This window comes from Indicator indicator, chromosome 3 (assembly GCF_027791375.1).
Source record: "Indicator indicator isolate 239-I01 chromosome 3, UM_Iind_1.1, whole genome shotgun sequence".
Classification (NCBI taxonomy): Eukaryota; Metazoa; Chordata; class Aves; order Piciformes; family Indicatoridae; genus Indicator; species Indicator indicator.
Window position 1 is genome coordinate 183,999 of NC_072012.1, and position 23,101 is coordinate 207,099.

General features: G+C 56.9%; 1 protein-coding gene across 1 annotated transcript in view; it reads right to left on the reverse strand.

Annotated features, from left to right (window-relative positions):
• The window catches only part of LOC128980865 (SH3 and multiple ankyrin repeat domains protein 3-like), a gene marked incomplete at its 3' end in the record, with an annotated part of 226,171 nt that overhangs the window by 181,036 nt on the left and 22,034 nt on the right, over positions 1-23,101 (reverse strand). Inside the window, exon 3 of the mRNA XM_054399419.1 lies at positions 3,672-3,875. Coding sequence (XP_054255394.1) covers positions 3,672-3,875 — 204 coding nt within the window. The remainder of the gene's footprint in view (positions 1-3,671; positions 3,876-23,101) is intronic.

A 23,101-nucleotide genomic window follows, 5' to 3' on the forward strand; every position in this document is an offset into this window, starting at 1 on the left:
CCCCAGAGCAGAGAAAGCAGAGGGACAGAGCCCCCACAGCAGAGACATCAGAGGGACAGAGCCCCCAGAGCAGAGACAGCAGAGCCCCCAGAGCAGAGACAGCAGAGCCCCCAGAGCAGAGACAGCAGAGGGACAGAGCCCCCAAAGCAGAGGACAGCAGAGGAACAGAGCCCTCAGAGCAGAGACAGCAGAGGGACAGAGCCCTCAGAGCAGAGACAGTAGAGGGACAGAGCCCCCAGAGCAGAGACAGCAGAGGGACAGAGCCCCCAAAGCAGAGGACAGCAGAGGGACAGACCCCCCCAGAGCAGAGAAAGCAGAGGGACAGAGCCCCCAGAGCAGAGAAAGCAGATGGACAGAGCCCCCAGAGCAGAGACAGCAGAAAGACAGAGCCCCCAGAGCAGAGAAAGCAGAGGGACAGAGCCCCCACAGCAGAGACATCAGAGGGACAGAGCCCCCAGAGCAGAGACATCAGAGCCCCCAGAGCAGAGACAGCAGAGCCCCCAGAGCAGAGACAGCAGAGCCCTCAGAGCAGAGACAGTAGAGGGACAGAGACCCACAGCAGAGACAGCAGAGGGACAGAGCCCCCAAAGCAGAGGACAGCAGAGGGACAGAGTCCCCAGAGCAGAGGACAGCAGAGGGACAGAGCCCTCAGAGCAGAGAAAGCAGAGGGACAGAGCCCCCAAAGCAGAGGACAGCAGAGGGACAGAGCCCCCAGAGCAGAGGACAGCAAAGCCCTCTGAGAACATCAGACATGGGATGGACAAAGCCCTCTATGTCTCTCTGAAGAGGTGGCAGCAGAGGAGCTCTGTCAGGCTTTGGGGCTTTTCCCAAGGGGATTCTCCAGCCCTCAACTGCTGTCCTCACCAAGTTCTGAAGAATGGAGCTGGCACCTCAGCAAGAGCTGTGCCAGGCTGCAGCAAAACAAACCCAATACCCTGGAGCCATGCAGGAGGCTGCTGCCCTGTGGCTTTGTCTGAAGCATTCCATATGGTACCCCAAGGGGGTTTTGTCCCAGCAGTGCTGCTCTGCTCTTCCAAACCAGGCAGGATGAGAATCCTGGAATGGCTCAGGTTGGAAAGGATCTCAGAGATCATCTGCTCCAACCTCCCCACCATGGGCAGGGACACCTCTCAACCAGACTCAGCTGCTCAAGGCCTCATCCAGCCCGGCCTTCAACACCCCCAGGCAGGAGGCAGACACAGCCTCCCTGGGCAGCCTGTTCTCACCACCATCATACTCAAGAACTTCTTCCTCAGCTCCAGTCTAACCCTGCTCTGCCTTAGTTTCAAACCATTTCCCCTTGTACTGTCTCTAGACACCCTCAGGAAAAGTCTCTCTGCAGCCTTCCTGCAGGATCCCTTCAGGTACTGGAAGGCAGCTCTAAGGTCCCCCCAGAGTCTTCTCTTCTCCAGGCTGAACACCCCCAGCTCCCTCAGCCTGTCCTCACAGCAGAGCTGCTCCAGCCTTTGGATCATCTTTGTGGCCTCCTCTGGACTCTCTCCAGCAGCTCTGTGTCCTTCTCATGCTGGGGACACCAGAACTGGAGGCAGGATTGGAGGGGCAGAATCCCCTCTCCTGCCCTGCTGCCCACACTCCTCTGGTTGCTGGGCTGCATGAGGGCACTGCTGGCTCCTGGGGAGCTTCTCAGCAACCAACACCCCCAAGCCTCTTTCTTCAGGGCTGCTCTCAACCCACTCTGTGCCCAGCCTGGATTTGTGCCTGGGATTTGATCCGACCCAGCTGCAGGACCTTGCACTTGGCCTTGTTGAGCCTCATGCAGTTGGCACTGGCTCACTTCTTCTCCAGCCTGTCAGGATCCTTCTGGATGGATCCCTGCTCTCAAGTGAGTCCTGCTCACTACACAGCTTGGTGTGACCAGCAAGCCTGCTGAGGGTGCCCTTGATGCCACTTTGTCACTTAAAGATTAGAGCAAGCAGTGGTGCTCAGGGTGGCACTGGCACAGCTCCATGCAGCTTAAGGGTCTAATGCTGCCCTAAAGAGACTTTGTGGGCAAAATATAGCCCAGGATCCCTGCAGTCAGCAGCCACGTGCAGGACACTGGAGACCCAGCACAGACAGCAGAGCCCAAAAGGGCACTGCGGTCACCTTAGAACAACAGCTCAGTGGGAATGGAAATAGGAAAAGAAGGCAGCATGGGCAGCAGGGCAAGGGAGGGGCTTCTGCCACCCTGCTCTGATCTCCTGAGACCCCACCTGCAGCACTGCCTCCAATTCTGGTGCCCCCAATAGAAGAGGGACATGAAGCTGCTGGAGGGGGTCTAGAGGAGTCCACAAAGATGATCAGAGAACTGCAGAACCTCCCCTGTAGGGACAGGCTGGGAGAGTTGTGCTTGTTCAGCCTGGAGAAGGCTCCAGAAAGACCTTCTTGTGGCCTTCCAGTACCTGAAGAAGGCTCCAGGAGAGCTGGGAAGGGACTTTTGACAAGGGCTGGAAGTGCCAGGACAAGGGACAATGGCTTTGAGCTGGGAGAGGGGAGACTGAGGCTGGAGATGAGGAAGAAATTCTTTGCAGTGAGGGTGGGGAGACACTGGAACAGGTTGTCCAGGGAGACTGTGGATATCTCCTCCCTAGAGGTGTTCAAGGCCAGGCTGGATGAGGCCTTGAGCAACCTGGGCTGGTGGGAGGTGTCCCTGCCTATGGCGGGGGATTGGAACTGGATGATCTTTAAGGTCCCTTCCAACCCAACCCACTCTGTGATTCCTGAAATAATTCTACCCTGCTGAGTTTTCTGGAGCAGAAGACAGAGCAGCTCATCCTCATCGCCCTGACAAGGTCCATGAAGGGATGGTTGGTTCCTGGCAAAGCTGTTGATTGTGTTCTAGTCTCTACAGAAACATCAAACTCAAGTCCTTCAGCCTCCCCTGGATACCTCTCCTGAAGATTTTCCCTCTGTAGCCTTCCCTCTACTGCTGCAACCTCCCACAAGAGACTCCATGCCTCCAGAAAGGAAGGAATTGGGATGCAGAGGGGCAGAAATGAGGGGAACTGTTCCACAGGGCTCTGGCAGATGTTTGTGGAGCTCTCAGGCAGGTGCTTGTGGAGATCTCAGGCAGTCACGAGCAAGGAAAACTCAGAGTCATCCACCTCAGCCTTCCCCTCAATGAGCTCCTCGTGAGTAAACAGACACCCACACAGTGTCCTGCTGCTGCTCTGCTGGGAGGGACTGGGGGGAAAAAGGAGAAGGAGCTGGGAGGGGAAAGGGAAGAAGGAGCTGGGGGTGAAAGGGAGAGAAGGAGCTGGGGGGGGAAAGGGAGAGAAGGAACTAGAGCAGAAAAGTGAGAAGGAACTGGGGGGATAGGGGAGGAGGAGCTGGGGAGGAAAGGGGAGAAGGAACTGGTGGGAAAGGGGAGTAGGAGCTGGGGAGGAAAGAGGAGAAGGAACTGGGGGGAAGGGGAGTGGGAGCTGGGGGAAAAGGGGAAGAAGGAGCTGGGAAGGAAAGGGGAGAAGGAACTAGAGGGGAAAAGGGGAGAAGGAGCTGGGGAGAAAAGGGGAGAAGGAACCGGGGGGAAAGGGAAGAAGGAACTAGGGGGAAAGGGGAGAAGGAGCTGGGGGGAAAGGGGTAAAAGGAACTGGGGGGGAAAGAGGAGTGGGACAGGGGACAGCTGCTGCACTGCTGGGAAGGAAGTGGGGCCAAAGGGCAGCATGAGGTACCTCCAGGTAGGGCACAGGGGTGTCGGGGTTCAGGGGGTATTCCCGCAGCAGCCGCTCCTCATCCAGGAACTTGCCGGCACGGCCATTGAAGGCTGGCTGGAAGAGGCCATAGTTGAGGACATCCTTCAGGCTGTGGTTCAGGGTGCAGAGGATGCGCTGCTTGGACACCCACACAGGGACGTCAGGGTTCAGCCTCAGACACTTCTGTGGAGAGACACAGAGCTGGGGTGGAGATGGGCAGCACCGCCGCTGGCCCCACAAATGTAGCACCGCCGCTGGCCCCACAAATGCAGCACTGCCGCTGGCCCCACAAATGTAGCACCGCCGCTGGCCCCACAAATGCAGCACTGCCGCTGGCCCCACAAATGCAGCACCGCCACTGGCCCCACAAATGCAGCACCGCCACTGGCCCCACAAATGCAGCACCACAGCTGGCCCCACGAATGCAGCACCGCCGCTGGCCCCACAAATGCAGCACTGCCACTGGCCCCACAAATGCAGCACCACAGCAGACCCCACAAATGCAGCACTGCCACTGGCCCCACGAATGCAGCACCGCCGCTGGCCCCACAAATGCAGCACTGCCGCTGGCCCCACAAATGCAGCACCGCCACTGGCCCCACAAATGCAGCACCACAGCTGGCCCCACAAATGCAGCACTGCCGCTGGCCCCACAAATGCAGCACCGCCACTGGCCCCACAAATGCAGCACCACAGCTGGCCCCACAAATGCAGCACCGCCGCTGGCCCCACAAATGCAGCACCACAGCTGGCCCCACAGCTGCAGCACCACAGCTGTCCCATAGCTGCAGCACTGCTGCTGGCCCACAGATGCATCATCACATCTGTCCCTACAGCTGCAGCACCACATCTGGCCCACAGCTGCAGAACCACATCTGGCCCACAGCTGCAGCATCACATCTGTCCCCACAGCTGCAGCACCACATTTGGCCCACAGCTGCAGCACCACATCTGTCCCCACAGCTGCAGCACCACATCTGGCCCACAGCTGCAGCACCACAGCAGTACTGGGGCCTGGCCCACAGCTGCAGCACCACATCTGTTGCACAGCTGCAGTACCACATCTGTCCCATCACTGCAGCAGCACATCTGTCCCACAGCTGCAGCACCAAGCACAAAGCCTTGGGAAAAACTCCTGAAAGGAAGGGAACAGCTCCTCAGCTTTTAAACAGCAGGGCTCCTTCTGCAGCAACAAAGAGCTCAGAGCTCCAGGTTCAGTCCTCAGGAAGCAAAAGGAGCTCAGAGCTCTAGGTTCAGCCCACAGCAAGGCACAGGATGCCAGACAAGATCTATTCAGGAGCCAGCCCACAATAGGACAATAAAGAACTTGGATCCAACAGTCCCTGAAGAAAGAAAGAGTCAAAAATTCCTCATCAAGAAGGATACCAAATGAGGTAGGGTTGAAAGGCACTGAGAAAGCAGCAGCTTGAAAAGGCAACGTGCTCGTGGGCAGCAGGGAGCCCTGGTTTCATAACATGGCACTGGAAACTGTGTTGTGCCAATTGTGTGGTGGGTATGGAAAGGAAGAAAAGCAGCCTCTGAGAGGTGCCTGTGGAAGGATGGAGCAACCCAGCCAAGCCAAGGCAGCTGAGGAACCTATCAAAAGGCAAACCCAGGAGTTGCCTCTCTGAATGAGGACAGAAGAGCACAATCCTGCCACAGCACAATGACAATCAGGTCATCAAAGCCAACAACACACAGCCAGAGGAGGAGTCTGATGAAAGCTGGGTGAGGTCAGCAAGCAACCAAAGCATGAGAGTTGCCCATGGAAAAGTCCTGGAGCTCTTCCCATGAGGACCAGCTGCAGCAGGGGGTCAGCAGCACAGCAAAGGGTCTGGCAGAAAAGGGGCAGAGGTTCCTCAGGAGCTGCAGGGGCACAGCATGGTCTGAGGGCACAGCTGCTGTCCTCTGCCTGTGCTCCACACCAGGCAAACCCTCCTGGGAGTAGTGGCACAGCCCAGGCAGGGCTGACACCCAGGAGCCCCTCCATGCTGCAGGCTCAAAGCCCTGGGCTGGGAACTGTGACATTCACAGTGCTGGACAATCTCTCATGCTGTGGAGTCGTGACTGCCACTGGGGAGGAGAGCCTGCAGGAAGCCCACACCCAGCAGCAGAAGGCTGGGCTGCTGCCAGCACCTGTGGAGCCTTCCAAAATGTCCTCAGAAAGGGCCCTCGCTGCCATCAGCTAAAGTGCTAGAAACAAGAAAGCTCTTTTCTGGCTCCTCAGCAAGCCAGGGATCACAGGATCAGAGACCTTGATGGGCAAAGTCCAAGCCTTACCCCAGCACCAGGGCACCACCAACCCATGGCCCTCAGCACCACAGCTCCACAGCTCTGACCCCTCCAGGGATGGGGACTCCTACACTGCCCTGTGCAGCCAGGGCCAGGCCTGGACATCCCTCAAGGTGCACAAATTGTTGCTCATGGCCGACTTGAACCTCCCCTGGGCAACCTGAGACCATTTCCTCTTGTCCTATCATTCATTCCTCAGGAGAAGAGACCCACCCCACCTGGCTGCAACTCCTTTCAGGGAGCTATAGAGAGCCAGAAGGTCTCCCCTCAGCCTCCTTTTCTCCAGGGTGGACAACCTCAGGTCCCTCAGCTGCTCCTCCCCAGCCCTGTTCTCCAGACCCTTCCCCAGCTCTGTTGCCCTTCTCTGGATCTGTCCCAGCCTCTCAATGTCCTTCTTGGAGTAAGAGACTCAAAACTGACTCCAGGACTCCAGGTGTGGCCTCAGCAGTGCCCAGTGCAGGAGGACAATCCCTGCCCTGGCCCTGCTGGCTGCTGCTCTGCTTCTGCTGTTGACTTTCTTGGCCACGTGGGCACACGGCACAGTTGTAGGAAGGTAGCAAACAAAGGTGAAGGTCACCCAGGCAGGTTTCCTGCTGCAGCTGCAGCAGCAGTGTCACGAGGGGCCCGTGCTGGGAGCTGGAGTAAAGTGGTGCAGAAAGGGCTGCTGTGACCCTCACCACTTGGCAGCACATCCAGATCTCCACCACGTGCTGGGCTGGTGGCCCTGTCCTCCAGGAAACAACAGGAACAGGAAGAAGGTAAAGGGAAAAAAGACAAAGGCGAGCAGAGGCACCATGAGATCTGTACAAGAGGAACACCTCAGGTCCAAGCTCAGGGCTCAGGGGAGCCCCAGAGGGGTCCTGCAGAGCTCCAAGTGACACCAGGAGCTGCAGGAACCCCATGTGTGGGACAAAGAGACCCAGCAACTGCTCCAGCTGTCCTCACCAGACCAGGCAGGGCCTTCTCCAGCTGCACCTCTCTCCTCCCCAGCTCCTCATTCACAGCCTGTCCCCTCCAGCAGCAGCTGCAGCAGCAGCCCTTCCTGCCACCCAGGGCAGAGGGCACCACTCTCCAGTGGCATCTGAAATCCCACCACAGCCTCCTGCTTCCTGCCCAAACCAGCAAGAGAAGGGATCAGAGCCCCAAAACACCCAGAGCAGTCCCACCAGCCCCCCCAAAACCCCCACCAGCCCCCATGGGGCAGAAGCTGGGAGCCAGCAGCAGCTCCACACATGGCCAGGGACCATGGGCTGGGCTGAGCATCATGGGGGCAGCTTGGTTCCCTTCATCACCATGGTCCAAATAAGGAGCTGGGCTCTGCAGGGATCAGGGCAGAGCAACCTCCACCTGGGGCTTCAGTGGAGGAGAAATCAGTGCACTGGGTGCTGGGGAAAACAGCAAACTGGGACCAGCACCTTGTGTGCTGGCAACACAAGCAGGAGTTTTGTGGTCTGAGATCACCTCCTGAAGAAAGCTCTGGCCCTGCCATCTCCAAACCACTCTGGGAAAAGCTGCCTCCACCAAAAGGAAGCAAGATAAAGAGCAAAGGCAGGCTCTCAGCTGCCAGCAGGAAAGCACCCAGAGCAGGAGCCCCTGCTGCAGGTAACAAAGGCTTCCAGCTCCGGGGGCTTTCCGGGCTGGAAGGATGTTGCTGACCTGTGTCACCTCCAGAAGCTGCTGCCTGTGACAGGAAGCCACCAGTGATTTCTGCTCAACAGAGCCCAAGAGCCCCCTGGTCCAACCCTTCACTTGCAAGCACAAGTTCTAACCTGGGAGGAAAGCTCCTACAAAGACAGGCTGAGGGGGCTGGGGTTGTTCAGCTTGGAGAAAAGAAGGCTCCAGGGAGACCTTAGAGCTGCCTTCCAGTAGCTGAAAGGCCTCCCAGAGAGCTGGAGAGGGACTTGTTACAAAGGCATGGAGAGGAGGACAAGGGGCAATGGCTTCAAACTGGAAGAACCTCATCTAAGATTAGACATTAGGAGGAAATTCTTCCCCAGGAGGGTGGAACAGAGGAGGCAACCTGGAAGTGTTCAAAGACAGGTTGTGTGGGAACTGCTCTGGCAGGAGGTGCCCCTGCCCATGGCAGTGGGGTTGGAACTGGATCATCTTGGAGGCCTCTTCCAACCCAAACTGTTCTATGGTTCTAGGACTGATGGGGGACAACCCATCCTCTAGTCCCACAGGCAATGCTTCAGAGCAGCTGCTGCTGCTGCCAGCAGCACAGCTTGAGGTGGATGTTTAACGAGATTCCACTGCTGATTAACTCCCAGCCACTGCTTCAGGAGAGCCTCCTGCCACACACCTTACAGAGAGCTCCAGCAGCTTTGTCAGCATCCACCTTGCACGGGAAGGGCTGCTGAGGAGCACAGCCACCAGCTGGGTCCACCCACGGAGAAGGCAGCAGAGAGGGAAAGGGGAAGGGTTGGAACTGTAAATCAAGCTGACCCCACCAGAGAGCCCCAGACAGGTTAAAGGGATGGCTGTTACCTGCAGAGCTCAGGTTAAGGAGATGACTATTACCTGCAGAGATCAGGTTAAAGGGATGACTGTCACCTGCAGAGCTCTGGGGAGGTCCTCTGCACGCCTCACTGCCACCTCTCTAACCTGGGATCAGCTGGGAAATGAGGAGCTGGCAAGCTTCAGCTCTGCCTAGGACTGGAGATAAAAAAAGAGCCACACAGAGCCAAGCTTCTTCTGGAGAAGGGAGAATAAGATCTTCTCTTCAGACAGCACCAAGGCTGAGAAGTCCTACTTGGCTAGACAGGTCCTACACAGGGAACTTCTCAGTATAAAGGGGCAAATTAAATCAGTTTTGATGAAAGAATGGAAGAAGCCAAGGAGAGCAGCATCCTGTGGCTGCCTTCACAGCTGAGTGCTGTGGTTGGTGAGTCTGAAGGATGGGATGGTGCCACCCAGAGGGACCTGGGCAGGCTGCAGAGGTGGCTGAGGAGAAGCTCAGGAGGTTCAATAAGGCAAAATGCAAGGTCCTGTACCTAGGTTGGGGCAATCCCAGATATCAACACAGGCTGGAGGTGAGGAGATTGAGAGCAGCCCTGCAGAAAAGGACTTGGGGGTGCTGGTGGGGGAGAAGCTGGACAGGAGCCAGCAGTGTGAGCTTGCAGCACAGAAGGCCAAGGACAGCCTGGGCTGCATGCAAAGCAGTGTGGCCAGAGATGGAGAGAGGGGATCCTGCCCCTCTGCTCTGCTCTGGGGAGACCTCACCTGCAGTGCTGCATCCAGCTCTGGAGCCCTCAGCACAGCAAGGACATGGACCTGATGGAGCAGGGCCAGAGGAGGGACAGGAAGATGATCAGGGACCTGGAGCGGCTCTGCCATGAGGACAGGCTGAGGGAGCTGGGGGTGTTCAGCCTGGAGAAGAGAAGGCTCTGGGGAGATCTGAGAGCAGCCTGCCAGTACCTGAAGAGGGCTCCAAGAAGGCTGTTTGCAAAGGCCTAGACCAGGAGTTGTTGGGATGTGAGGAGCACAGGGAGTGGCCTGCAAAGGGTCCAGGCTCTGAGCAGTGTGTCCTTTGGCCACTGCTGGAGATGGACACTGGGTCACACAGACCACAGCTCTGGCCCAGTGGAGCTTCTTTGTGCTCTTGTTGCTGGCCCCTGTGCTCACAGCTGACGAGGGTTAGGGCCCTTGACAAGGTCTTCACTCTGAACCCCGCCACTGCCTTCAGACAGGCAAAGGAATGGCCCAGCAGAGGTCCCAGATTTAGCCCTGCCTCTGTTTGGGTACCTGGGGGCATTGCAAAGCAGCCACCTCAGACACATCCCAACGACCTGATCCACAAAGACCTTGTGGATCAGTCCCTAGACCTCTGTGGGTGAGGCTGTTAATGAGGGAACTCAGGGGTTACTGAAAGTCCAGTTCAGATTCACGTGGATCCTTATGATCCTGACGATCCATAAGGAGCTCAACTTCTACATCAACCCCCAAGTCCCTTTCCAGGCTCGCCACATTCCATTTGCAGTCTTCTCTCTCTTCAGTGCACCTCATCTTCCATCATCAAACCAAACCTTCTCCACCCATGCCATTGATCACCTCCTCCAGAACCTCCTCTCTCTGGGCTTGACCTGTTGCAGAGAGCCTTGTGCTCTGCTGCCCAGGGAGGAGAGGGAAGGATCTCACCAACCCAGGCAGCTCATCCAAAGGATGTGCCATGGAGGTGAGGCACCACCAGGCAGAGTCCAAAGGGACTGGAAGGGCAGGAGAACTGTGAGCCACCAACCAAGGTACCTGGGGGGGCAACACTGAGAGCTGAGTGCAGAAGGACCTCCCAGAGCCAAGCAGTTGAGGATGCAGCATCAACCCCATGCAAAGACAATGCCACCAACGAGAGGTTCTAAGCCGGCCTGGCTGTGGCTGGTGGTCCTGCAACCCCACCACAGCTAAGCTCAACAGGTACCTGAAAGAACAGCAGGGACCAGAGGGCAGAAAGTGTCACTGTGGGAGCCCCTGCTGCTCAAGGCCACCTCCAGTCCCAGCTGCCCTTCCAGAAAGTCCATCCCAGGAGTGGAGAAGGTGCAGAGGATGGAGGAAATCTGAATGGCCTGGGGTGGCTCTGGTGTGAAGCTCTGGCTCGGCAGACAGAGCTCTTCAGCCTGGGGGAAGAAGAGGCTGAGAAGCAATGTGACAGAACCAGGAGTGGCATGGAGAAGACAAACAGGTTGTCACCTGCCTGGAAGCTGCTGCAGACCCTCAGATCAAGGTGACAGGTAGGACATCTCCATGAGACACACCAGCAGCACACTGCTGGGGGCTCCAAATTGGTCCCCCAGGTGCCTCCACTTGCATAGCCCAGCAGCATGCCCAGCAGCATGCCCAGGTCAGCCACTCCTGTGCTGGGCTTTACCATCAACCTGCTTCAAAGCTGCAGCTTCTCCCACCTGCTCTGCCCTGGTGCCACCACAGCCACAACTCCCTGCTTGCTGTGCTCCTCTCCAAAGCTCTGACCAACTGCAGGCTCTCAGGTGTCTTCTCTCCTGCCCTCAGCTCCATGCCAAACTCCCCTGAAGACCAGAACCCATCCTTTGCTCACACTTGCCCAAGCCAAGCTCTGCGCCTGGCCCTTGTGTGCATCCAGCTCTTCTGCTCTCCACACGGAGCTTCTACAGCCCCTTCAGGAAGTGACTCCACCAAGCTGCCTTGAGGCTTGACAGACCCAGGTAGGCAGCTCTCTCCTCTCCATCCTCCAGTTAAAGAATCTCATCAGCTCAGGGATGCAAACACAATGGTTCCACCTCCCCCAGCACTCATGCTCCAGCTGGGAACTTCTCCTGCTTCCCATGAAGGGTGGGAACTGCCAGAGCAGGCACAAGTGTATTGGCCACCAGATCTCTGCACTGCCACTGAGGCTTTTGCTGAAGGTGGATCCAACAGCTGGTGTCTCCTCTCTGGCATCACCACTGCTCTGAGTGAGGAGAAGAATGGACACCAGGGCTCCTACCCAGTAGCTCCTCCACTCCTCACCTGCTGCTTCGCCTCCTCAGCTCCCTTTGCTCCAGCACTCACCTGCTGCTCCATCCTTGCTGAAGCTTCTCCACCACCTCACGATGCTCACTGGCTCTGTTCCTTCTCCTCACTGCATGCTGGTGGGGCTCACCCCAAGACTGGGCTGCTCAGAGGGCTCCCACTCCCATGGCATGGTGGCTCAGGGTGGCACATCCCTGTTCCCAGCCACTGCAGAGCTCCCACTTAAAGGGCTGTTGTGGACAGGGCTCCTGGTCCTGATGACTCCACAGGTGCTGGCACCCAACCTCTTTGGCCAACCTCTTTGGTCAAGGGGCTGCCAGCCTCTGCTGCCCTCCCAGCCCCTCACAAAGGGGCATCCCCAGCAGCAGGTGAGTGGCCAGGCCGGTGGCAGTGCCCACTGCTGAGCCCAGAGAGGTACTGGCCGAGCTGTCCTCCCGCACTCACCGCTTTTAATTAGAGTCATAACGAGCAGGGTGATGAATTTATTAACCACTGCCCTGCTGATCAATGCAGGCAGGGCTGGTCCAACACCCCGAGCCTTGGCAGCCTCCCAGCAGCCACCCCAGAGCTTGGCTGCTCCAGGCAAGCCACAGCCAGGGCCGGGCAGGACACCCTCACAACACACATTCAGAGAGTGCTTGGGTGGGAAGGGACCTCCAGAGACCATCTGGTTTCAGCTCCTCAGAGACCATCTGGTTTCAGCTCCTCAAAGATCATCTGGCTTCAGCTCCTCAAAGCTCATCCAGTTCCAACCCCCTACCATGAGCAGGGACACCTCCCACCAGCCCAGGTTGCTCCAGGTCTCACCCAGCCTGGCCTTCAACACCTCCAGGGAGAGGGCATCCACAGTCTCCCTGGGCAACCTGTGCCAGTGTCTCCCAACCCTCACTCTCAAGAATTTCTTCCTCATCTCCAGTCTCAGTCTGCCCTCTCCCAGCTCAAAGCCATTGTCCCTCATCCTGGCACTCCCAGCCCTTGTCAAAAGTCCCTCCCCAGCTGTCCTGGAGCTCCCTTTGGGTACTGAAATGCCACCAGAAGGTTTCCCCAGCACCTTCTCTTCCCGAGGCTGAACAGCCCCAACTCTCCCAGGCTGTCCCCACAGGGGAGGTTCTCCAGCCCTCTGATCATCTTTGTGGGCCCTTCTGCTCCTTCTCCAACAGTTCCCTGCCCTTCTTGTGTTGGAGGCTCCAGACCCGGACATGGTTCTTCAGGGGGGTCTCACCAGAGCAGAGCAGAGGAGCAGAATCCCTCCATCATCACTGTGGCTGGGTAAGAACCTCACCAGAGGAAGGAGTCTCCAGTTGTCAAAGAAACCCTCACAACACCCTCACAGCACAACCACAGCTGGGTAGGAACTCTGCCACGGGAAGAAGTCTCCAGTTGTCAAACCAACCCCAGCTAATAGCTGGGTAAATGGCACTGGGAGGGCCCTTCAGCAGCCACCTCACCCCCAGATTTTACCCAATTTGCATTTTTCCTTCTCTTGCAGCTGCAGGCTCCTTGCCTGCAGACACCACAAGGTTCCTCTGGGCTCTATGGAAATGGGCACCACGCTTCCTGCAGAAGACAAAAGGACCTGAGGCAGGATGCAATTAGAGCAGCACAAAGCGTAGAGGGAAGCTCTGAAGTCTTCAGTGGATACAGAACTGGCTGAGGGCTGCACCCAAAGGGTGGCTGCCAATGGGTCCACGGCCAAGTGGAGTCCCTCAGGGATCAGCACTGGGACCAGGCTTGTTCAACATCTTTGTTGGCCACAGGGACAGAAGCATTGAGTGCACCCTCAGCACCAAGCTGTGTGGCGCAGCTGACAGCTGGAGGGAAGGGATCCATCCAGAGGCACCTGGGCAGGCTGCAGAGCTGAGCCCATGGCAACCTCAGGAGGTTCAACAAGACCAAGTGCAAGGTCCTGCAGCTGGGTCAGGGCAATCCCAAGCACTGATATAGGCTGGGCAGGGACTGGCTGGAGAGCAGCCCTGAAGAAAAGGCCTTGGGGGTGCTGGGGGAGGAGAAGCTCAACAGGAGCCAGCAGTGAGCACTTGCAGCCCAGAGAGCCAAGCAGAGCCTGGGCTGCAGCAAGAGAAGTGTGGCCAGCAGGGCCAGGGAGGGGATTCTCCCCCTCTGCTCCACTCTGCTCAGACCACACCTGGAGCTCTGGGTCCAGTTCTGGAGCCTCTGTTCCAGGAAGGATCTGGAGGTGCTGGAAGGTGTCCAGAGAAGGGCCATGAGGATGAGCAGAGGGCTGGAGCTGCTCTGCTCTGGAGACAGACTGAGAGAATTGGGGTTGTGCAGTCTGGAGAGGAGAAGGCTCCCAGGAGACCTTCTTGTGGCCTTCCAAGATCTGAAAGGGGCTACAAGAGAGCTGGGGAGGGACTTCTTAGGGTGCCAGGGAGTGATAGGAGTGGGGGGATGGAGAAAAACTAGAAATGGGGAGATTCAGATTGGATGTTAGGAAGAAGTTCTTCCCCATGAGGGTGGTGAGACACTGGCAGAGGTTGCCCAGGGAGGTGGTGGAAGCCTCATCCCTGGAGGTTTTGAAGGCCAGGCTGGATGTGGCTGTGAGCAACCTGCTGTAGTGTGAGGTGTCCCTGCCCATGGCAGGGGGGTTGGAACTGGATGATCCTGGAGGTCCCTTCCAACCCTGACAATTCTGTAATTCTATGATTCTAAGCCACCCAGACAGGAGAAAAAGCCAAGAACTGAAGATGACTGCAGGAAGAAGCTGGGCTGCAAAATGGTCCATCAAGTGGTTCTTGGGGTGGAGAAAGGTTCCTCAGCAAGAGAAATCAGTCACAGGCCATGGAAACCCTTAGCCATAGGTTCATGTTGGTCTCATACCAGCTAAATCCAGGCCATCAACTCAAGGAGGCTGCTTAGGCTTTTGGGAGAAGGTGCAGAGCTTTCAGCAGCACCACCAAGAAGAACCAGGAGGATTTCAAGAGGAGAAGTGTGGACATGGACAGAGACAGAGAAAGACAATACCAAAGCCTTGATGCCTAGGAGGGGTTGCTGTCCAACTCAAGGTGAGCTTGGTCTAGCTGAAGGTGTCCCTGCCATGGCAGGGCAGCAGGAAGGAGATGGTCCTTAAAGATCCCTCCCAACCCAAACCATTCTGTGATTCCAGATCAAACATCTTACAAATCACTTCACATGGCTACAGACACCCATAAGGTGCAAGGACAGGTCCATCTTCCTGCATCTGCCTTCATCCTCCTACCTTTGGTGGCACCAGCAGGTGGGAGAGCCCAGAAGATGACAATTTGCTGGCAATCCCACAGAAGGAGGTGCTCCACCAGCACAGCATCCAGACCCCCACCAAGCTCCACCAGCACAGCATCCAGACCCCACCAAGCTCCACCAGCACATGCTGAAGTCCATCCCTAACACACTCTGATGACAGCACACTCTGATGCCCATCCCCAGCACATCCTGACACCCAGCACATTCTAATGCCCATCCCCAGCACAGCCTGATGCCCAGCCCTCCCTAATGCCCAGCACTCCCTGATGCCTACACCCAGCACACACTGATGCCCAGCACACCCTGGTGCCCAGCACACCCTGGCGCCATGCTCCAGGCCTCCTCCAATCGATGGCATCAGTTTTGTGAAGTGCTGGGTAAAAAAACGCCAACCCTGAATTCCCATCGATTTACCCCTAAGAGCGAAGAGCCAATCAGAAGCAAGGAGGAGGAGGAGGTCATTAGCTGGATGCCTGTTTAATTAATCAACCTTTAACAATGCCACTGACCTGTGAATGTCAGGGCACAGGACAGCAACACATCTGAGCCCCAAGCCCAAAGCTCTTCTGGGCTGTTCCACGGCAGCTGGCAACTGCAGGAGTAGCAGAACATCAGCAGGCTGGCAGAAGTTGTCCTTCTGTTGAGGACAACTGGGCCAGGGGAGCAGAGCAGATGCCATGGCTCAGTACTGCTGCTTGGCACCTGCTTGGCATGGTTTTCATCACCCAAAACCTGTGCTGGTGACACTGGAGTGATTGTGCCACTCTGCTCTGGGGAGACCTCACCTGCAGTGCTGCATCCAGCTCTGGAGCCCTCGATGGAGCAGGGCCAGAGGAGGGACATGAAGATGATCAGGGGGTTGGAGCAGCTCTGCCATGAGGACAGGCTGAGGGAGCTGGGGGTGTTCAGCCTGGAGAAGAGAAGGCTCCAGGTAGGATGTCCCTGCTGACTGCAGGAGGGTTGGACAGGATGACCTTTGGAGGTCCCTTCCAACCCAAACCATTCCATGATCTAAGGAAGGGTAGTGCTGCTCCACAACCCTCTCCTTTTAGCCCAAAGGTCTAAGAAAAAAAAGAAGTCCGTGTTGCCATGAAACTGTCTGGGACAAGACATAGGTTGGTCTGGGTTGGAAGGGACCTCCCAAGGCCATCATGAGAGATGGGCAAAGCAGAGTCCCCACAGAACCAGTTTCTGTGGGACATGTGGTGACTCCCAAGTGAGAACACCTTCAGACCTGGAATTACATTGTCACCCCCTCAACACTGTCACTCCCTCACTGGCCACCACAGCTCAGCCACCCTGCTGGGGATGGGGTGAGGGCTCAGGGGCTCTCCAGGCTGTGCTGGGGGTGAGCACAGCTTTTTCCCCCCTCTCCTGATGCCACCCATGCAGACCATGAGTGGGATCAGGAAACTGGTCCAGCAGTAAGGAAGCCCAGAGACCCCATGGCTCTAGCCTCATGGGTAGAGCTGCTCCATCTTCTGCTGGCACTTCTGGAGCTGGCACCTCTGGAGCTGGCACCACACAGCCTCCTGCACACAGAGGCTGGGTGAATAAGTGAGCCACCAGCACATTCCCAGTAATTCCAGTGCTGTTCTCACCACATTCTCACCACGTTTCAGCATTCTGGGCAAGTGCTGCTGAATAACTCTGGACATTTGCTTCCATCTGGGCACCTCCATCAACATCAGGAGCCATGGCACATCACTGCTGGGCACAGGAGCAGCAGCAGCTTGGCAGCTTGCAGGCAGCAGCAGGCAGCCTCTGGGTTTGTTTTTTTTTTTGGGGGGGGGGGGGGCAGGAGCTGATCCACAGAGAAGCAGGCATTTAAAAATGAGGCTGAAGCAGAGAACTTTCCACCAACCCAGATTTTAACAACCAACCACCTCCCCTGGGGAGGGAAGCTGCACTCTGCAGCACCACACTCTGCTCTCAGAACCAGCAGCTCTGGTTCCATTTCTCTCCACCTTGCCCTCCCAGCACGGGGAGGAAGGGTTGGCCCTCATCTCTTCCATCCAAAAATGAACCAAGTGCCACCATCAGCCTGTGCTGCTCCTCAGCTCCTTACCCTCACATCTCCAAGGAGCAGGCTGCCCAGAGAGGTTGTGGAGTCTCCTTCTCCGGAGAGCTTCCACCCCCCACCTCCCCCTGGCCATTGTGCTCCTGGCAAGCTGCTGTGGGTGCCCTGCTTTAGCAGGGGGCTTGGACTGGATGATCCATAGAGGTCCCTTCCAACCCTCACCATGCTGGGATACTGGGATTCTGTAAAGTTGTGAGGTTGGCAGGAGGATGCTCCTGACCTGGAGATCATAGGATCACAGGATCACAGATCCCAGATGTTAGGGGTTGGAAGGGACCTCCAGAGATCATGGAGTCCAACTCCCTGCCAGAGCAGAACCAGAGAATCCAGCACAGGTCACACAGGAACACATCCAGATGGGGCTTGAGAGGCTCCAGAGAAGGAGACTCCACAACCTCTCTGGGCAGCCTGCTCCAGGGCTCTGGGACCCTCCCAGTGAAGAAGTTCCTCCTCATGTTGAGATGGAACCTCCTGTGCTGCAGTTTCTATCCATTGCCCCTTGGCCTTTCCCAGGGCACAAGTGAGCAGAGCCTGTCCCCTCCCTCTTGACCCCCAGCCCTCAGATATTGATAGACATTGATTAAATCCCCTCTCAGTCTTCTCCTCTCCAGACTAAACAGCCCCAGGGCTCTCAGCCTCTCCTCATAGGGCAGTGCTCCAGTCCCTTCAGCATCCTCATAGCCCTCCCTTGGACTCTCTCCAGCAGATCCCTGACCCTCCCCAGAACTGGATGCAATATTCCAGGTGAGGTCTTCCCAGGGCAGAGCAGAGATATTCAAGGCTCCATGAGGCCCTGAGCAACCTGCCTCAATGGAGGATGCCCCTGCTCACTACAGGGAAGTTGGACTGGATGACCTTTGGAGGTCCCTTCCAACCCAACCCATTCTCTGATCTGCCAAACCCACCTGGTGTTGCCTGTGTTGGCCAGAAGCCAACCCTCCAGCTCCCAGTTGTCAGTGGGCCAACAGTCAACTCTTGGGGCTACCAAAGCTCTGGCAACCACAGGTGTGCAACCACTGAGGGGACAGGGCTGAATGACCAGAGACAGCTCTGACAGCTCTGACAGCTGTCTGACAGCTTAGCCCAAGGAAAACATGTCCAGCATGTCCTTCATGCCTTGCTCACTCGAGGTGCTCCTCCATCCATCTCACTCCCCATGCTCCACATTGCTGCTGGGTCTCCTGGCCCCCAGCCCCACCACCAGTAGCACTGCCAGGTCCATCCCACAGGGACTGTGGTGGCATTTCCTGCCTCCACCACCTTCTTGCCCAGAATGCCAGCTCCTCTGGAGGGATTCCAAACCCACCTGGACACCATCCTGGGCAAGCTGCTGTGACTCATCCTGGATGGGTCACCTTGGACTGGCTGAGCTCCAGAGGACCCTTATCCACCGCACCATGATGGGATTCTGTGGGATAGGAGCCAGCAAGTGTCAGACAGGTTGATGGTGGAAACTTCACAAGAGAAGAGGTTTTCTCTTTTTAAGCAGAAAAAAAGCAACAGCAAGGAAAAAAATCCACTTTGGTGAGCACAGTCAGGTTGTGAGCAGGACACAGCTCAAGCCCCCGCAGAGTCCCTCATGCCCTCCATGAGGCACCTTCCCTTCTTCCAGCAAGCTTGAACAGCCAGCAAAGGAGAAGCCACAGGAACCACCACCTGTCCTACAGCCACCTCACAAAGCTCAAAACACACAGTAACCCAAAGTAACCCAGAGGAGAGGACACAGAACTGCTGAAGTGAAGGAGAAGACAGCCCTGCAGGGACCCGAGGCTCATGCAGGCCATGTCCACCACGTCCTGCCACAAAGACCATCGGGCAGGGGTGGACAGAAGCATCAGCAAGTTCCCCTGGGATGCTGGAGGCCCCAGAGTGAAGCACAGCCAGCAGGTGAGGGAGGTGATTCTCCCCCTCTGCTCCACTCTGCTCAGACCCCACCTGGAGCTCTGGGTCCAGTTCTGGAGCCTCTGTTCCAGGAAGGATCTGGAGGTGCTGGAAGGTGTCCAGAGACGGGCCACGAGGATGAGCAGAGGGCTGGAGCTGCTCTGCTCTGGAGACAGACTGAGAGAGTTGGAGTTGTGCAGTCTGGAGAAGAGAAGGCTCCCAGGAGACCTTCCTGTGGCCTTCCAGGGTCTGAAGGGTGCTACAAGAAAGCTGAGGAGGGACTTTTTAAGGTGGCAGGGAGTGATAGGAGTGGGGGGAATGGAAAAAAAAAAGAAGTGGGAAGATTCAGATTGGATGTTAGAAAGAAATTCTTCCCCATGAGGGTGGTGAGACACTGGCACAGGTTGCCCAGGGAGGTGGTAGAAGCCTCCTCCCTGGAGGTTTTTGCAGCCAGGCTGGATGTGGCTGTGAGCAACCTGCTCTAGTGTGAGGTGTCCCTGCCCATGGCAAGAGGGTTGGAGATGGATGATCCTGGAGGTCCCTTCCAACCCTGACAATTCTGTGATGGTCAGGGACACAATGTGGGTCCTGCGTGTTTCCTGCACTTCTGAGCATGACCAGCTGGAAGCCAGGGAAGCAAAAGCACAGCTCAGATATGTGATCACCATGGGTGAAACCTCTTCCCTCTCACTTCTCTCACCATCACTTAAAACCTTCTGCCAGCGCTGTCTCAGCCCCCAAGGAGGAGCCACGACCCTTCACCTCAGTGCTCTCCACCACGCTGCTTTTGGCACTTGCCTTTAAGTGATGGCCACCTCCTGACCGTGAGGATGAGGCAGCTGCCACTGACCCACTTGCAGAGAGCAGCTCTGGGGAAGCTGAAGAGCATCCCTGATATCAGAAATGAGCTCTAGGAAAGCTCCACCTCAGCCCTGCTCCTGCACCCCTCTGCCAGCACCACGCCCCAAGCAGGGCGTCACAGTGACCTGTGATGCTTAGCACTGATGGAGAGCACAGCTATGGGGCAGCCCCAGCTGCCCACCTTCTCCCTCTCCCACCTTTGCCCTGCACACTGGCAGCAGGGCTACCCATGCAGGAGCCTAGTGCACTTGTGCCAGCAGTGCCAGGGACCCTCTGGTTTGCAGCATTTTGATCTCATCCACAAATTGTATCCTAGGCTGCAGCCAGAGGAGTGTGGGCAGCAGGGCAGGAGAGGGGATTGTGTCCCTTGGCTCTGCTCTGCTGAGCCCCCACCTCCAATCCTTCCTCCAGTTCTGTTGTTCTCAGCATCAGAAGGACACAGAGCTGTTGGAGAGAGTCCAGAGGAGGCCACAAAGATGATCCAAGGGCTGGAGCAGCTCTGCTGTGAGGATAGGCTGAGGGAGCTGGGGGTGTTCAGCCTGGAGAAGAGAAGACACTGGGGGGACCTTAGAGCTGCCTGCCAGTACCTGAAGAGATCCTGCAGGAAGGCTGGAAAGAAGCTTTTCATAAGGGTGTCTAGAGACAGGCCAAGGGGGAATGGTTTGAAGCTGAGGCAGAGCAGGGTTAGACTGGAGCTGAGGAAGAAGTTCTTGAGTATGAGGTTGGTGAGACTCTGGAACAGGCTGCCCAGGGAGGCTGTGGCTGCCTCCTCCCTAGAGATGTTTAAGACCAGGTTGGATGAGGCCTTGAGCAGCTGAGTCTGGTTGAGAGGTTGGAGCAGATGATCTCTGAGATCCCCTCCAAGATGAGACATTCCAGGATTCTATGATTCCTGGCCCAGGAGCCCTGCTCCATGCAGAGGGAAGGCTGCAAACTCAGAACAAAGGTCTGTGTGTCTCATCAGTCAGGGTCACCTTCAATCTCCTCAGAGCAATCCTATAAACAAGTAGTCAACCAGAGAGCAAGATGGGCTCACAGCAGTGCCCACCTGCATGGCAGGACAGGGCCAGGGATCACCTAAGCCGGTGCCCAGCAACAGGACAAGGGGCACTACCTGGAACCCAGGAGGTTCAATCAGGAGCAACTTGTTTGGTGTGAGGGTGCTGGAGGCCTGGAGCAGGCTGCCCAGAGAGGTTGTGGAGTCTCCTTCTGTGGAGAGCTTCCAACCCCCCCTGGCCATTGTGCCCCTGGGCAAGCTGCTGTGGGTGTCCCTGCTGGAGCAGGGGAGTTGGACTGGATGAGCTCCAGAGGTCCCTTCCCACTTCACCATGCTGAAATTCTGTGCCACACAGATTCCTCCTGAGCAGTCCTGGACACCTCAAGCTCAGGTGTCTGGTCTTCAGCTCGCAGTGCCCCAGAACTCGCTGGCCTCCACTGCCAGATGCAGCCTGTCCTCTCTCAGCCCCTAACCCAGGGAAAGGTTTGAGCACCCACAGCTGCATCCCCAGCTCCAGGGTCTGAGCCCAGCCAGGCCCTACCATATAGGAACAGTCTCAGCAGCCACCCCACTGCCAGGGACAAAATGCAGGACACTTAGGGCCATGCCACAGCTGAGGTCCTTCTGCCCTCCTCTTGGAGAAGACCTGGCTCTAGGAGTCTGCACCACAGCCACCAGCCTTGGCATGAGTTTGAGGCCAGCAGCTGCTCACCCTTGGTGCCCAAAATTCCCTGCTTGTTGTGGCAGAGCAGTGCCCACCCAGGCTGTGAAATCAGAGAGTCACAGAATGCCAGGTTGGAAGAGACCCCAAGGATCCAGAGGGACCAGAACAAGTTGGAGAGGTGTCCCAGGTGAACCTCATGAGGCTCAACAGGAGCAAGTGCAGGGTTCTGCACCTGGGCTGAACAATCCTCACTGTCAATACAGCCTGGGGGAGGAGGGGATAGAAAGCAGCCCTGAGGAAAAGGACTTGGGGGTGCTGGTGGGGGAGAAGCTGGACAGGAGCAGGCAGGGTGAGCTTGCAGCACAGAAGGCAAATCACAGCCTGGGCTGCATCCAAAGCAGCATTGCCAGCAGAGCCAGAGAGGTGATTCTGCCACTTTGCTCTGCTTTGCTGAGACCTCACCTGGAGTACTCTGTGCAGCTCTGGAGCCCTCAACACAGGAACGACATGGAGCTGATGGAGAGGGTCCAGAGGAGGGACAGGAAGATGATCAGGGACCTGGAGCGGCTCTGCCATGAGGACAGGCTGAGGGAGCTGGGGGTGTTCAGCCTGGAGAAGAGAAGGCTGCAGGCAGACCTAAGAGCAGCCTGCCAGGACCTGAAGGGGGCTACAGGAAGGCTGCAGAGAGACTGTTTGCAAAGGGCTGCAGGGACAGGATGAGGGACAATGGCTTCAAACAAGAGCAGAGCAGATTGAGATTGGATGTGAGGAACAAGTTCTTTCCTATGAGGGTGGTGAAACACTGGCACAGGTTTCCCAGGGAGGTGGTTGAGGCTCCTTTCCTGGAGATCTTCAAGGTGATGCTGGAGGAGGCCCTGGGCAGCCTGATGTCCCTGCTGAGTGCAGGGAGGTTGGACTGGATGACCTTTGGAGGTCCCTTCCAGCCTGGACCATTCTATGATTCTATGATCCCCTGGCCCAACCTTTCTAGGTGACAATGGAGTTGAAATGAGCTGGCCCTGCACCCTGCCAGGCTGAGTCTTCAAACTGTCTGGTGTCCGGAACTCCACTGCTTCCCTTCTGCAGGATTGCACCAGGAATCTCCCCAGCAGTAACTTGTCCCCATCACTCCTTGTCTTTGCCATGGGACTCCTTGTCAAAAGGCAGTTTCCATCCTCCTGGTACCCACCCTTTAGGTCCTGGTCCCTGGTGATAAAGTCTCCCCAGAGCCTTCTGTTCTCCAGGCTGAACAACCCCAGCTCCCTCAGCCCATCCTCACATGGCAGGGCTTCCTCCTCTGAGCTGCCAGCCTTGTCCCCACGTGTCCATGCCTTTCTCTAAACCAAGCCTGAGCAGCTGCACACCAACAAACCCCACCTACCCACAGCAGATCATTAATTACCTCCTACACAAGGTCCCTGAGGACACTGCACAGCCCCTGGGCAGCCCAGCTGCCCCCTCCTCTGCAGCTGAGTTCAGGGACCTGCAGCTGCCCCATCCTGGGAAGGAACCTCCCTGCACCTCAGAAAGCAAAATGATTGATTGGAGTCAAAGTGATCAGAGAATGGGTTGGGTTGGAAGGGACCTCCAAAGGTCATCCAGTCCAACCCCCCTGCAGTCAGCAGGGACATCCTCCACTAGAGGCCTCACCTTGAAGATCTCCAGGGATGAAGCCTCAACTACCTCCCTGGGCAACCTGTTGCAGTGTTTCAGCAACCTCATAGGAAAGAACTTGTTCCTCACATCCAATCTCAATCTGCTCTGCTCTCATTTCAAACCATTGTCCCTCATCCTGTCCCTGCAGGCCTTTGCAAACAGTCCCTCTGCAGCCTGCTTGGAGCCCCTTCAGCTACTGGCAGGCTGCTATTATGTCTCCCCAGAGCCTTCTCTTCTCCAGGCTGAACACCCCCAGCTCC